At 46.2% G+C, this 11,604-nt stretch overlaps 1 protein-coding gene across 4 annotated transcripts in view; it reads left to right on the plus strand.

The window, feature by feature from the left end:
• Nucleotides 1-11,604, plus strand: part of arid1b (AT-rich interactive domain 1B) — a 155,158-nt gene that overhangs the window by 106,352 nt on the left and 37,202 nt on the right. For all 4 annotated transcript variants that reach the window (XM_031847226.1, XM_031847227.1, XM_031847229.1 and 1 more), the window contains exon 5: nt 3,180-3,483. In XM_031847226.1, coding sequence (XP_031703086.1) covers nt 3,180-3,483 — 304 coding nt within the window. The remainder of the gene's footprint in view (nt 1-3,179; nt 3,484-11,604) is intronic.

The raw sequence follows: 11,604 nt of genomic DNA on the forward strand, positions 1-11,604 counted from the left end.
GAGAGAGAGAGAGAGAGAGAGAGAGAGAGAGAGAGAGAGAGAGAGAGCGAGAGAGAGAGAGACAGAGAGAGAGACTGTGTGTGAGAAAGAGACAGAGTTAAGTTGCTACTTTCTCCAGTCGCTCTCCTTTCCTGTAGCCCACAGGAAGCTGCGGCCATTGGCTCCTCCCTGTCTAGACAGAGAACCACTCACTCTCACACACACGCTTGGTGCCTTCTACCATAGCAACTTTGATTAATTCCCAGTGTGCGCGGTGAGAGGAGTCAACATCAGTACCGTGGTCAGGGGAGAAAGGCCCACAGTCTGCTGGATGTGACAGCTCCGTGCTTCACACTGATGCCTTGTACCCTGCTGGGGTGTGCGTGGGTCTGTGAGAGAGTAGGTCAGTAGTAGGAGTGAGGGACGGGATGGGGAATGTGTGTGTGTGTGTGTGTGGGGGGCTTCATCTGTCCCCTCGGCCGCATCAGTGCTCAAGCATGTCTCGCTGTGACAGGACAGCCCAGCAGCCTGTGTGCCTGTCACACACACACACACACACACAAAAACAGAGGCCCACTAAACGAGAGAGAGTGCAGGCAGGCACCAACACCAGCGAGGTGAAGGGTCACGAGCGACTGCCTCCCCACCGTAGTGTGAAATGTGTGGATGGCAGTCTCGGCCCATTATGTGCGTATACGCGACTGTATGTGTGTCTGTCTTGAGGCGGGCGTGGGGCATCTCAAAGTAACTGGTTATTATCACCTCAATATTTTTCTTATTATGACAATTACATGCTCCAGGAGCGAATTAAGTGATACAGGACGCCAAGCGGGAGTGGTTGACAGCTATTTGGAGACTCAATGCACAGAGCAATTTGCAGCCCGGAGCCAAACAAATTGGATTTGGGCCACTTTGGATTGGGGCCCCAGATTGTTGGGCGTTTGGATCCCCCGACCGCATGCCTGCCTGGCTGGTTAGCTGGCTGGCTGGCTTCGATTCTTTACACATGACTATGTAGCAGACTGTTAGCCAGGTACCACAATACTCCATGGCCCTTGACAGGGATCACGTGTACATGTTGAGGGAGGTGTTTGTGTTGATAAATGCATCACAGTGTAGGTGCGTTGTGAAATGACTTTTTTACGGTAGTGTTTCAGTAACCATAAGTCATAACTGTGGTTTTATTGGGTATTTACAATTGACATTTTTATAGTCTGCGGGTGGCACGCCTTCCCACCCTTTTCGTGTTACTACAGTGCTGCTACTTTTTTGGTCTTGGGCCACGCGGCTGTGCTCAAGTGTGTGTATAATCCAAATGAGCCTAACAGCCTCTAAACGAATTACTGGTACACATATTCCCACCCCTAAACTGCCACTGGAAAAGCTGGCAGCACCATCCAATTAGGTGAAATGCAATTATTCCCATCCATTCACACAATTAGCCTGTGGGTTAACAACCTAGCTGTACATCAGGCTAGCTCTTGGTGTTTTGGAAAAGCCATCACCACGGTTACACCGGCTCTCGTGGTAACCACGCTGTGTCAACCGGCATGCACCCGGGGCAGCGGGTCGGTTGCAAAAAGCAGTCAGCCCTGTTGGTTGAGGCAGCGCGTTACTTCACTCAGCTCAGAATACTGGGTGACTTGATTGGCTGAGACAGGGAGTGGTACCACAGGTGAGAAAGAGAGAGAGGAAGAGAGAAGATCCCAATGTCGAGCGAGGGGAAGATAACACCAGGCGACAGACTGGCAGGCTGGCAGAGCGGGTGGGCACTCACAGCGGCATGATGGAAAACAAAGGCTTTGTGTGTCACATGCCGAGATCGCATTAACCAAAACAAGCAGCCGTGGACCAACTGCCGCACTGACTTGGTTGTCTGTTGCACGGACTAAGCCATGCATGTATAGAGAGACATGGGCGACGCCTGTCTCACTTTTTATATGGAACAACACGGTGCTAGGGAAATGAGAAATAGCACCGTTTTTTTGCCACTGTCGACATTGAATTGAATGTGTGACAGAGCTGCATAAATTCAAAACCAATGCCATATTTGTAGTCACAGCCAATGCATTCAAGACATGCGGGGTTTGCAAAAAGTTTTGTCTCGCCTGAGTATGCATGTTTATGTGAAAAATGTGACAGCCGTCCCTGTAGGTGCGTATTTCTGTAGGTGTATTTGGATTTTGTGACCCCACATAAGCTCTTGGTGACTCACAGACAGACAGATAGACACATATCATTCTGTGGTGACAGTAATGGTTGCACAGGACTCAGGTCGGACAGGGTCAACAGGCCTGATAGAGCAGGAGGGATCAGCTGGCATACACCCTTCCTTCCCAAGCGGGCACCAGCCAGGAAACAGGGGTCACTTACAGGTGACTTCCCCCATATTCAGCTACAGCTGGGGCACAGACACTAGTGTGTGTGTCTGTGTGTGTGTGTGTGTGTGTCCAAATGTGAGTGATGTGTAGTTAGAGGGCAGCAATCACATTGCATCACATCAAATCTGGTCTTCTTTTTACCTCTTCTACTGTCTCTTCCATCTTTCATTGTTGTCTAACTACTTCCTGTGCTTCACACTTAATATACTCTACACTATAGTATACAGGATTCAGTATTCTGTCAGCAGTATTGGAGGGGATTCCATGGTATCAATTCAGGAGGGGGAGTATCTACATAGCACACACACACACAGAGACACACAGTTCTGCGCTCACCACAGGGAATGAAAACTGTAATGTGAACTCACCCTTTGTCTGAATGAAAGCCCATTACAATTAATTTTCACCACAGCAGCAGGTGTACAGTCGTGTCTTCTTATGCGGGTAATATTTTTGTTCCACTGTCACCCGGACTGCAGAGACTTTATCTCAGTGATTACAGTAGTTCAGAAAACAAATCTTAATACCTAATGCAAGCTTTAGAAATATGGTGTGCCTTAGCATTATGTGTTTTACTTCTTCTTCTTCTTTTCAAGAGGCTTTTACAGATTGTACTATCTGATCTTTCAGCCAAACAATCGTATTTCAACTATGCTGAAATAGTTGCAATATTTCTGATTTATCATGATTATATTTACCAGGTAAATTTGTCTTTGCTTGAGTTCACGGTTTAATTTGCCACCTGCTTCATGTCACTTCTCATCAAACGCTTGGGTGAGCTTCAGAAACACTCACTGTAAGTCCTTTCTCCCGTTCCAGGATCTGTCCGGTTCGATTGATGACCTCCCCACTGGGACGGAGGCTGGTCTGGGCTCAGCCGTCAGCGTCGGTGGCTCCTCCAGCAGCAGCAGCAGCAGTAGCCAGGGGGAGCAGGGAGGGGCCAGCAACCAGGGACAGTCCCCCTTCTCCCCTCACGCCTCCCCCCACCTACCCAGCCAGAGGAGCGGGCCCTCTCCCTCCCCTGTGGGCTCACCTGCAGGCTCCACTCAGTCCCAGCAGTCGCGATCAGGCTCTGGACCCATCTCTCCTGCCAGCGGACCCTCAGCCAACACCACCGCACCGGGTAAGGTTTCCATTAATGCACATCCAGCTTGATAATCCGATTTCTATCTTGACGGAAGGTGCATGTTCTAGCATGAAAACTCTATTAGTTAAATCGCCACAAACAAACAAAACTATAACTGACAGGAATTGCCGTAGGAACCGGTCCCAACACTGCATTTTACATCCTGTACCACCATGTGAGATTCCCTGGGAACTTTGCAAAATTGCTTTACAGCTTAAAGGGAAATTGCTTTGTGCCACCAAACAAGAGGCCGCTGTTCGAAAGCAAATGAGAAAACAATCACAAACATTCCCCAGCCATTGATGTCAAACGAGGTGCATTGCCTTTGACAGATGATGAAAAAATAGTTGCTGTGACGTCACTGATTGGTGGGTGGCCAGAAGTTTTAGTTTACAGTCCCGTGTGACTCCGTTTTTTGATGTGCTCTTTGAAAATGGAGCTGCTTTAATGCAGGAATATTAGTAAACCTGTTGCTGCTTAAACATATCACAGGTATCACTCTTATATTTCTGCTTGACCTTTCCATATATTTCGCTATTTAAAGAGCTAAGCCTGATTTTATTTGTTTTAAATATGTGCATTTAAAGAGGATTTTAAAAAGGTCATGTAGAAAACTGACCCTGATGCAGAATTGGTCTACACGCTTCCACAAATAACAACATGCCAACATTTAAATGTAGTGGGTTTGCCAGGATGAAGCTTCACACCTTTTTATAACCAACGGCAAATACATCAGATCAGTAAAAAGCAGGGTTACAGGAAGGAACCTGTGTTTCTCTGCCTATTTTATATGATTACCTGTAATAATGTTTTCTATGTAAATCTATACACTGAGGGGCGAATTCAAAAAGGGATTGCGCAACTTTTGCTAAACCTGCACAAATAGGACAAAAAGAAAAGCGTGTAATTTTCAAAGCACCCGCAAAAGGTGAAATGCACCCCAACTGTGCTGCCAAGCAAATAGAGTCTCGGTGCGCCGGTGCTATTTGCACACGTTAGATTTAAGTAATATGCATATATTTGGTGCAAAATTGGCTCCTTTCTATGCAAATGACCCTCATTTCAAAAATAGTTGAATTCACAAAGATCAGCGCTAATAGCCACACGCAGTTAGAGTGAAATTATTAGCGTCTTCAGAGAGTTGGTGGTAACTGAAGCACATTTGTACTGTGGGACTGGAATGTTAAATCCCAAATACGGTTTCTCTCGTTCAAACTAGTTGCCTGAAGTTTTGAGGCCTCTGCAACTCGTCGGTCAGGACCTCCGGCTCACAATCTGAAAATTATATTTTTCTTTATTTTTTTTGGTGCCATTGTTCTGCCTCCTGTGTTCTTGGCATAGAAGCAACATTCATACTTTGCCACATGGATATTTGAACTCAGCTGGAAAACTTCATGGCTGTGTTTGCGCTGTAATATTATTAGCACAATATTTTTTTGTGAATCAGACCTTGAGATGCGGCAGATAGCGGTCGCAAGTGATGCACAGTTCTTGGTGGTATCAGTCATAATCCATTCTTTGTATATTCGCTCGTGAGACTTTGCTTGAGTGTTATGTGAACACGGTTTGACCTCTTCTTAGAGCAGTCCAGATGACCCATAAAGGTGACAACATCCTGCTTTAATAGCATGTCTTTTCTCTCAACTCCAACTCACCGTATAATCCATCCAGAACCATTTTCATTCTGACAGTTTGGACAGAGGATGAAGCTCAGTGCACACAGAAGCAGAAGACCAAATAATATCAATCCAGCATGTCTCGACTTTGATATATCTGGTACATTTGAAATCCTAATTCAGACCGCTGAAGAATATTACAGCTTAGCGCAGAGCACTTCATGTCTCATTCATTTTCTTCTCACAGTTTTTGTCCTTGCATAGTTTGAGACTTGTTAACTCCTCAATCACGGCCTTGTACGAACACATTCCTACATGGCAGTGGAATTTTGATGAAGCCCATCTCCCCCGTGGATCGCACGAGTATTTCCAACATTCTTGTCCGGACAATATTTCCTCACACCTCTGAGTGTTAATGAATTGAGACTGACTGGTAGTGGAGGACCTCCCATCTGATTTGTTTCCTTATCTAAGATATGGCAGGCCAAATACGACACCAACAGGATTATCAGACAATGCACGGTGTGTCTGTCTGTCTCCTGAGGCCACAGCAGAGCGCATAACCATTTAGATAAACATTGAGCATTATAAACGAGTGTGGATTTGATTTGCTTCAGACAGGCATGTATGTGTGTGTGTGTGTGTATACACACTCTGTTTTCGCCTGGCCTCCCCGTCATCGCACCACCTCTCTGCCCGACTGCGTGGCCAACCGGCGTATCAGCGTGTTTCAGACCTGTCAGTCACTCTGACGAGGCGGGGCAAAATGTCTTGAGTGAGATCCCGACGCCAGCTCCTCCTCCTCCCCTCCTCCAAGCCGCTTACCAGAGTGATTGACGCTAATGAAAAACTAGGACACTGGTTTTCCAGGCGCTCGTGCCAAGAATTATGACGAGAATCCGGAATGAGGCGGCAAAGACGGGAAGCGAAACCGATCGCTGGGACATGATTAATAAGAAAATATTTAAAAATATTCCCCATGCCAAATAAATGGTGATAAAGCGTGGAGCAGTGAGTAACATCTGGCATGTTTTAGCGGCTGTACTACAATCAGTTTGAATTAGATCAAGGAGCAGCCCGCCTAAGAGAGACACAGTAGAACTAATGTGGTTAGCGCACATCTGATTACGAACGCTCCACTTTCTAACACTTCATCACAAGTTAGGACACTTTGGTTAGTGTTGTCGATTTAGTTTGGTACAAGTCAGTGAGGAGAGGAGGGGGCAGGAGAGCTAGCGTTGTGTGTGTGTGTGTGTGTGTTTGTTTTCTGAGGTTTGTGTCTTCCACACTTCCACTTCTTTACTTCGTTACTTCTGCAGCCATAAAAACAACACATTCTTTATTATTCCGGTATAACAGTGTCCTCTGAATAAACAAAATAACACAAAACTTTAATTAGCTATTTAATTAGTGTGAAAAATTGCACCTGTTTTTATCTGCAGTAGTTTCAACTCCTGTCAAGAAAAAGTCAAAACAACATAATTTCTTGTGGCTGCACTGCATTCTGGTTCATTAAGACAACGGTCACTGGAGAAATTGTAATTGCAGTTCTTCAATAATGCATTCTGCCCCTCCACTGCCGTCAAAATCTGTTGTTTGGGATGATCTATATTATTTTTGGGCTTTATTCTCTTCTTCTCCTATTAAACTCCATTGCCACCATATGATGGTCATATTGTGAGTTTTATAGGCAAATATACACATAAATACAAAGCAAATACAAAGAAGACTTGTAGTTACTAAATTCCTAATGCGTGTTAGTGTGGGTTTTTCCTTTAAATACAAATAAAAAATCTGTATTTGTGGTGTCAAAGTGTGTGTTCGAGTGTGTGTCCACCTGCGTATGTTTGCAGACTTTGCACGCATGTCAACCATATTTAATTATGCAAAAAGTGGTGTCGAGGTAAAAGGGGTAAGAAATGAACCAGTCATTTTGTATAAGACTGTGCATATGTATGCGTTTGTGTGTCAGTCTGTCACTGGTCAGCCTCACTCGGTAGACGGATGCGACATGTCACACGGCTGAGCACTCACGGGGCACACGTTACCCTTGACAGCGGTCAGAGGAGAGCGATTTCATCATGTCATCCTTTCACCTGCCTGTCAAACACACACACACCAATAAGTAACACCGGAGACATACGTAACAGCCAGTCGGCAACCTGCGGCTCTGAATATTAAAGCTAATGTGGAAGTGCCTCAAACTTACATTCTTTCTAATGGCCATTAGGGGGCGACTCCTCGGGTTGCAAAAAGAAGACAGATTGTATAGAAGTCAATGAGAAAACGACAATACTTCTCACTTGATTTATTACCTCAGTAGACATTGTAACCATGAGTTTATGGTCTCTATCAATCAATTCTCCAATACTGCATGATGTTCATTTAGTAAATGATGGTCCCGTTTAGAGTAAAATAGACCATAGGGGGGGGGGCTACCTTGTCATTGACAGGTCGCTGCCACGGCTGTCCACTCTGGATGTTGTCCGTGTTTTCGTCTTTGATCTTTAACCCCTTCACAGTGTGTTTTCAGTTCATGAAAGTTGATTAACTTAGCTCCGCCCTCTCGTGTCACTTGTGGTTCCAAAAAACAAGACGGTCAAAAACCAAGATGGCGTCGACCAAAATGTCAAACTCGAGGCTTCAAAACCGTTGTTCACAAACTAATGGGTGACGACACAGTGACTATGTCCACGTTTTATATACAATCTGTATATAACAGCACATGAGGACATACCTGTGAACGGTTTAGTTTATGGTTTCATGTGAAACTAATATGGCATAAACATCTATATATGCTCGCTTGATTGGATGAGTGACAGTGTTGTGTGTGTGTGTGTGTGTGTGAGAAAGAGCCAGATATAGAGAGAGAGAGAGGGAGAGGGAGGGAGAGGGAGGGAGGGAGGGAGAGAGAGAAGGGAGACTGACAGATTGCCAGCCTATCATACACTTGCACAAATCTATCTTGTCGGAGCTCCACGACACGCCTGTAATTCCCTCGTCTCTTCACTTTTCCTCTTCTTCCTCCCTTCTCTCGCTCTCTCTCTCTGTCTCCCTCTTTCTCTCCCTCTCTCCATGAAGCAAATCCAATACACTGTAACATTATCCGGGCCTCGTCTTGCTATTTGGATTCTCTCCCAGAGCCAAAAAGGCACACACAGGGCCAAATTGATTTTCCTGTTGCGCTAGATTTGTGACAGTCGAGCAGAAATCACATTGCTCAACCGCCAACCTCCCCCTCCTCTTCCTCCACCTCATATGCACACACACACACACAAACAGACTGTCGTACACGCACACAAACACCACCCTCCTCCCAGTGCCTCTGAAGTAATTCAGAGCGTCCTCGGAATATTTTTCTCCTTCCGTGAGACATTGGGGACGAGGCAAGCAGACATTCGTCTTTCATCCGGATGGATGTGGGGCTGAATGGGGCCACCGTCATCGGGGGGGGAGTCATCCAGTCAAAGTGCAGAACTCAAGATCCTGAAAAAGTTCAGTCCCAAATATGTTGATTTGTGTGTGTTTTGCTTTTCAAAACTCTGCATTTCCTGGATACTTCTAGACATACTTAGTGTTTGCTTGGGCTGTGTTTACATGGGCTGATTCAACAAGTTGTCAGCAGGTCAGTGTACCTGTCAGTATGGCGAGGAGGACCCATATCCATTAACAGACTCAACCTGGTGCAAACTTAACTACACTCAGTTTAACACAAAAGTGCTCTTGGAGACTGTTGCTCCATAATCACCGATGGATGTACAGTTGGCATGAGATGTAACTACAAAGGCCATTCGTTGACCCTGCGTGCTCTTTAAAGAAGCATTTGTTTGCCAAACGGGCTGCAATGTAATCGCTCGGGGCAACTCCTCACTGGCAATTAGCTTCCACTGAAAGTGCTTCTTTTTGCCTCTGACATGACACCTTTATCTTTATCTTTCTATTATTGTGTCATCTGACTTGTTGCCGGAAGACAACAGTGGAAACGTGAGTGAGAGTTGGAGAGAGGAGTGCCACGGGACACCGGCGTTGTCAGAGTTTTGTTGTGTTGGAGTACAGAAAGCGTAGCTTAGTGTTATCTAAAAGATGTTTAATGTCAAGGCTGATTTCGGCAATGTGGATGCGCGGCAAGATCTCTCAGAGCGAGACGCGGGATAAGCAAAAGGTAAAGAAAGAGGTTTTACTTCTCTTTAGGGTCCTTTCCGTAGTGTTGTCAGACACTTCTAATAACAACCGGAGCTTGTTAGTGGTAAAAAACAAGCACTTTTAGTGGACGAACACTGACTGTGTGGAATTGCCTCGAGTGATTACCTTACAGCCTGTTTAGCGGCTGCCGTCTGCATTGGTCTGTGTGTTCCTGTGTTTGTACATTTGTTTCATTTGTGAGGACCACACAGCACAAGGTTTCCACATCATGCAGCTGCTAATTGACACAGAGAACATCCACACTCCTCCATGGCCCAGCTCGCTCTGTCTGCTGCAGAAAATCACAAAAATCTCTCCCTCTTCTATTTTTCTCCCTTCTTTGTCTCTCTCCACCAAGGTCCTCCGAGGTCCAGTTAACAGCGCCTGCCTACCCTCCCTCCTTCCCCCTCTCCTCTCCACCTCCCTCCCCACCCCTCCAAGTTTTTATTTTCTTCTAAAGAGGTGATTGGAGCTCGCGGGCGAGTGCTCGGGAGAGTTTAATCTGTGTATCTGCGCTCGCTTCAAGTGCTTCCAGGGCCGAGAAGAGGACAGAGAGATCAGGGCGAGTGGAGGAGGCAGAGGGGAAGGAGGGATAGATAGAGGGTGGGAGACAGAGTGGGTGAGAAGGCCAGGCTTGTCCAGTTTGTTAGCTTAAGGGTCCTTCCCAATGAATCTCTTCAGTGACTCTCCTCCAACCCGTTTACATCCGTGCTTGTCCTTTATATTGTCCCCCAGCGTAGCCTGTGGTTTCAGGCATTTTGTTTTTCATTTCAGAAAATATATGTCTGTCTCTAATTGTGGTAATAAGAACCACAGATGGAAAAAAACAAGTTTCCAATGGTGCTGTTTTTTTCCCCCACACTGAGATCAAAGGTCAAACCCAGATGCCTGCAAGGAGCCAGAGTGATGACCTCAGAACAGAATTGCTTGCATAAATACGGCCTTTTTAAAAAAGAAATTATGTCAGTAAACGACTTCCCGACAGGAAAGAAAGACAAATTCACAGGCTGCAAAATATCGGACCAGAAAAGAAGCCGCAGGGGTGTTCAACTAAAACTTATATTTTCCCTCTGTTAGTGGTGGAAGTTATTATAAGAAAGTGGTGGAAGAGGGTATAGGGGGGTTGAGTTTTTATGCAAGCGTGGAGTGTGTGTGGAGCGAGTTTTCCAGTCACACCACTCCCTAAGAGGCTGCGTGGTGGGAACACTGCCTCTGGCTGTCCCTGTCCCTCTCTTTTTCTCTCATTATTTTTTATCGTGCTCGCTTTCTCTTATGTTCCCTCTTGTGTCTCACGTTCCCTCGTCCCCACCCTTTCCTCCCCATCTCTGTTTGTCTCTGCTGCTTTCTCCGCTCAGAGCGTTGCTGTGGTGCAGGCCTCCCACTGAGGAACAAGGCTGAATTTTCCATCCCTCTTATTTCTCCACATCTCTCCTCCAGCTCTCTTTCCCCACTTCCTTTTTTTCCCCTTCTTTATCCCCATCCACACATCAACCCTCCTACCCTCGTCTACTCAACTCTTTCCCACACTCCCACATGCCTCTGTTCCTCCTCCTCCTGATGGCTGCTCGTGTTTCGGAGTGAAACAGCAAAATGCCCTCCCCGCAGACATTATATTCACAAAGCACACCGTCCGCCAAAACCTGGGGAGGAAAAAAAAGAAGAATATGCTGCCGGCTTGCTGCGTTAGCCATTTAGAGAAATCCCATTCTAACTCCGTCCGACTGGAAAACCTTAACAGGAGCACAGTGCGCAATTATTTTCCCTCCCCAACACTTATTTTCTTGCTTTCTCTCACTCCGTCGCTCTCTCTCCCCCGCATCCCGCTCGCTGTTTTATAGCTTAAGCTGCAAGTTTTGCTTTACATACAGTTGCTACTCAGCATTGGAAGTAATGAGGATCTTGGGAGAGCGCTTGTTTTGTGAGCCACCGCAGGCCTGCGCTCGTCCCCGACAGGGAAAGTTAACTGGCATTAGCCCCCGGCTTGGAGAGGCATTGACTCGCACCCATTGAGATCTAAACCACCATTATTGGAGCCTGCTGTTTATCTGCCTGTTTCCCCTAAAGACACGGCAAGAAGGGGATATTACCTTGGTGTGTGTCTATGTGTAGGTGTGTGTGTGTGTGTGTGTGTGTGTGTGTGCGCGCATTTCAGCCTAAGGGTTGTATTAAGAGATGCTGCTGAAGCAGCCCTTTCACTCTACCCTACACCAGTCAATTAGTGCTCACCGGCATTACTTCACTTTAGCAAAAATGGCCCCTGCTGCTCCAGGGGTCTTTATTTGTGAGAAACAGTTGGGGAGTGTGTGTGTGTGTGTGTGTG

Source organism: Anarrhichthys ocellatus, unplaced genomic scaffold, assembly GCF_004355925.1.
Source record: "Anarrhichthys ocellatus isolate YVR2014 unplaced genomic scaffold, GSC_Weel_1.0 scaffold7, whole genome shotgun sequence".
Taxonomy (NCBI): Eukaryota; Metazoa; Chordata; class Actinopteri; order Perciformes; family Anarhichadidae; genus Anarrhichthys; species Anarrhichthys ocellatus.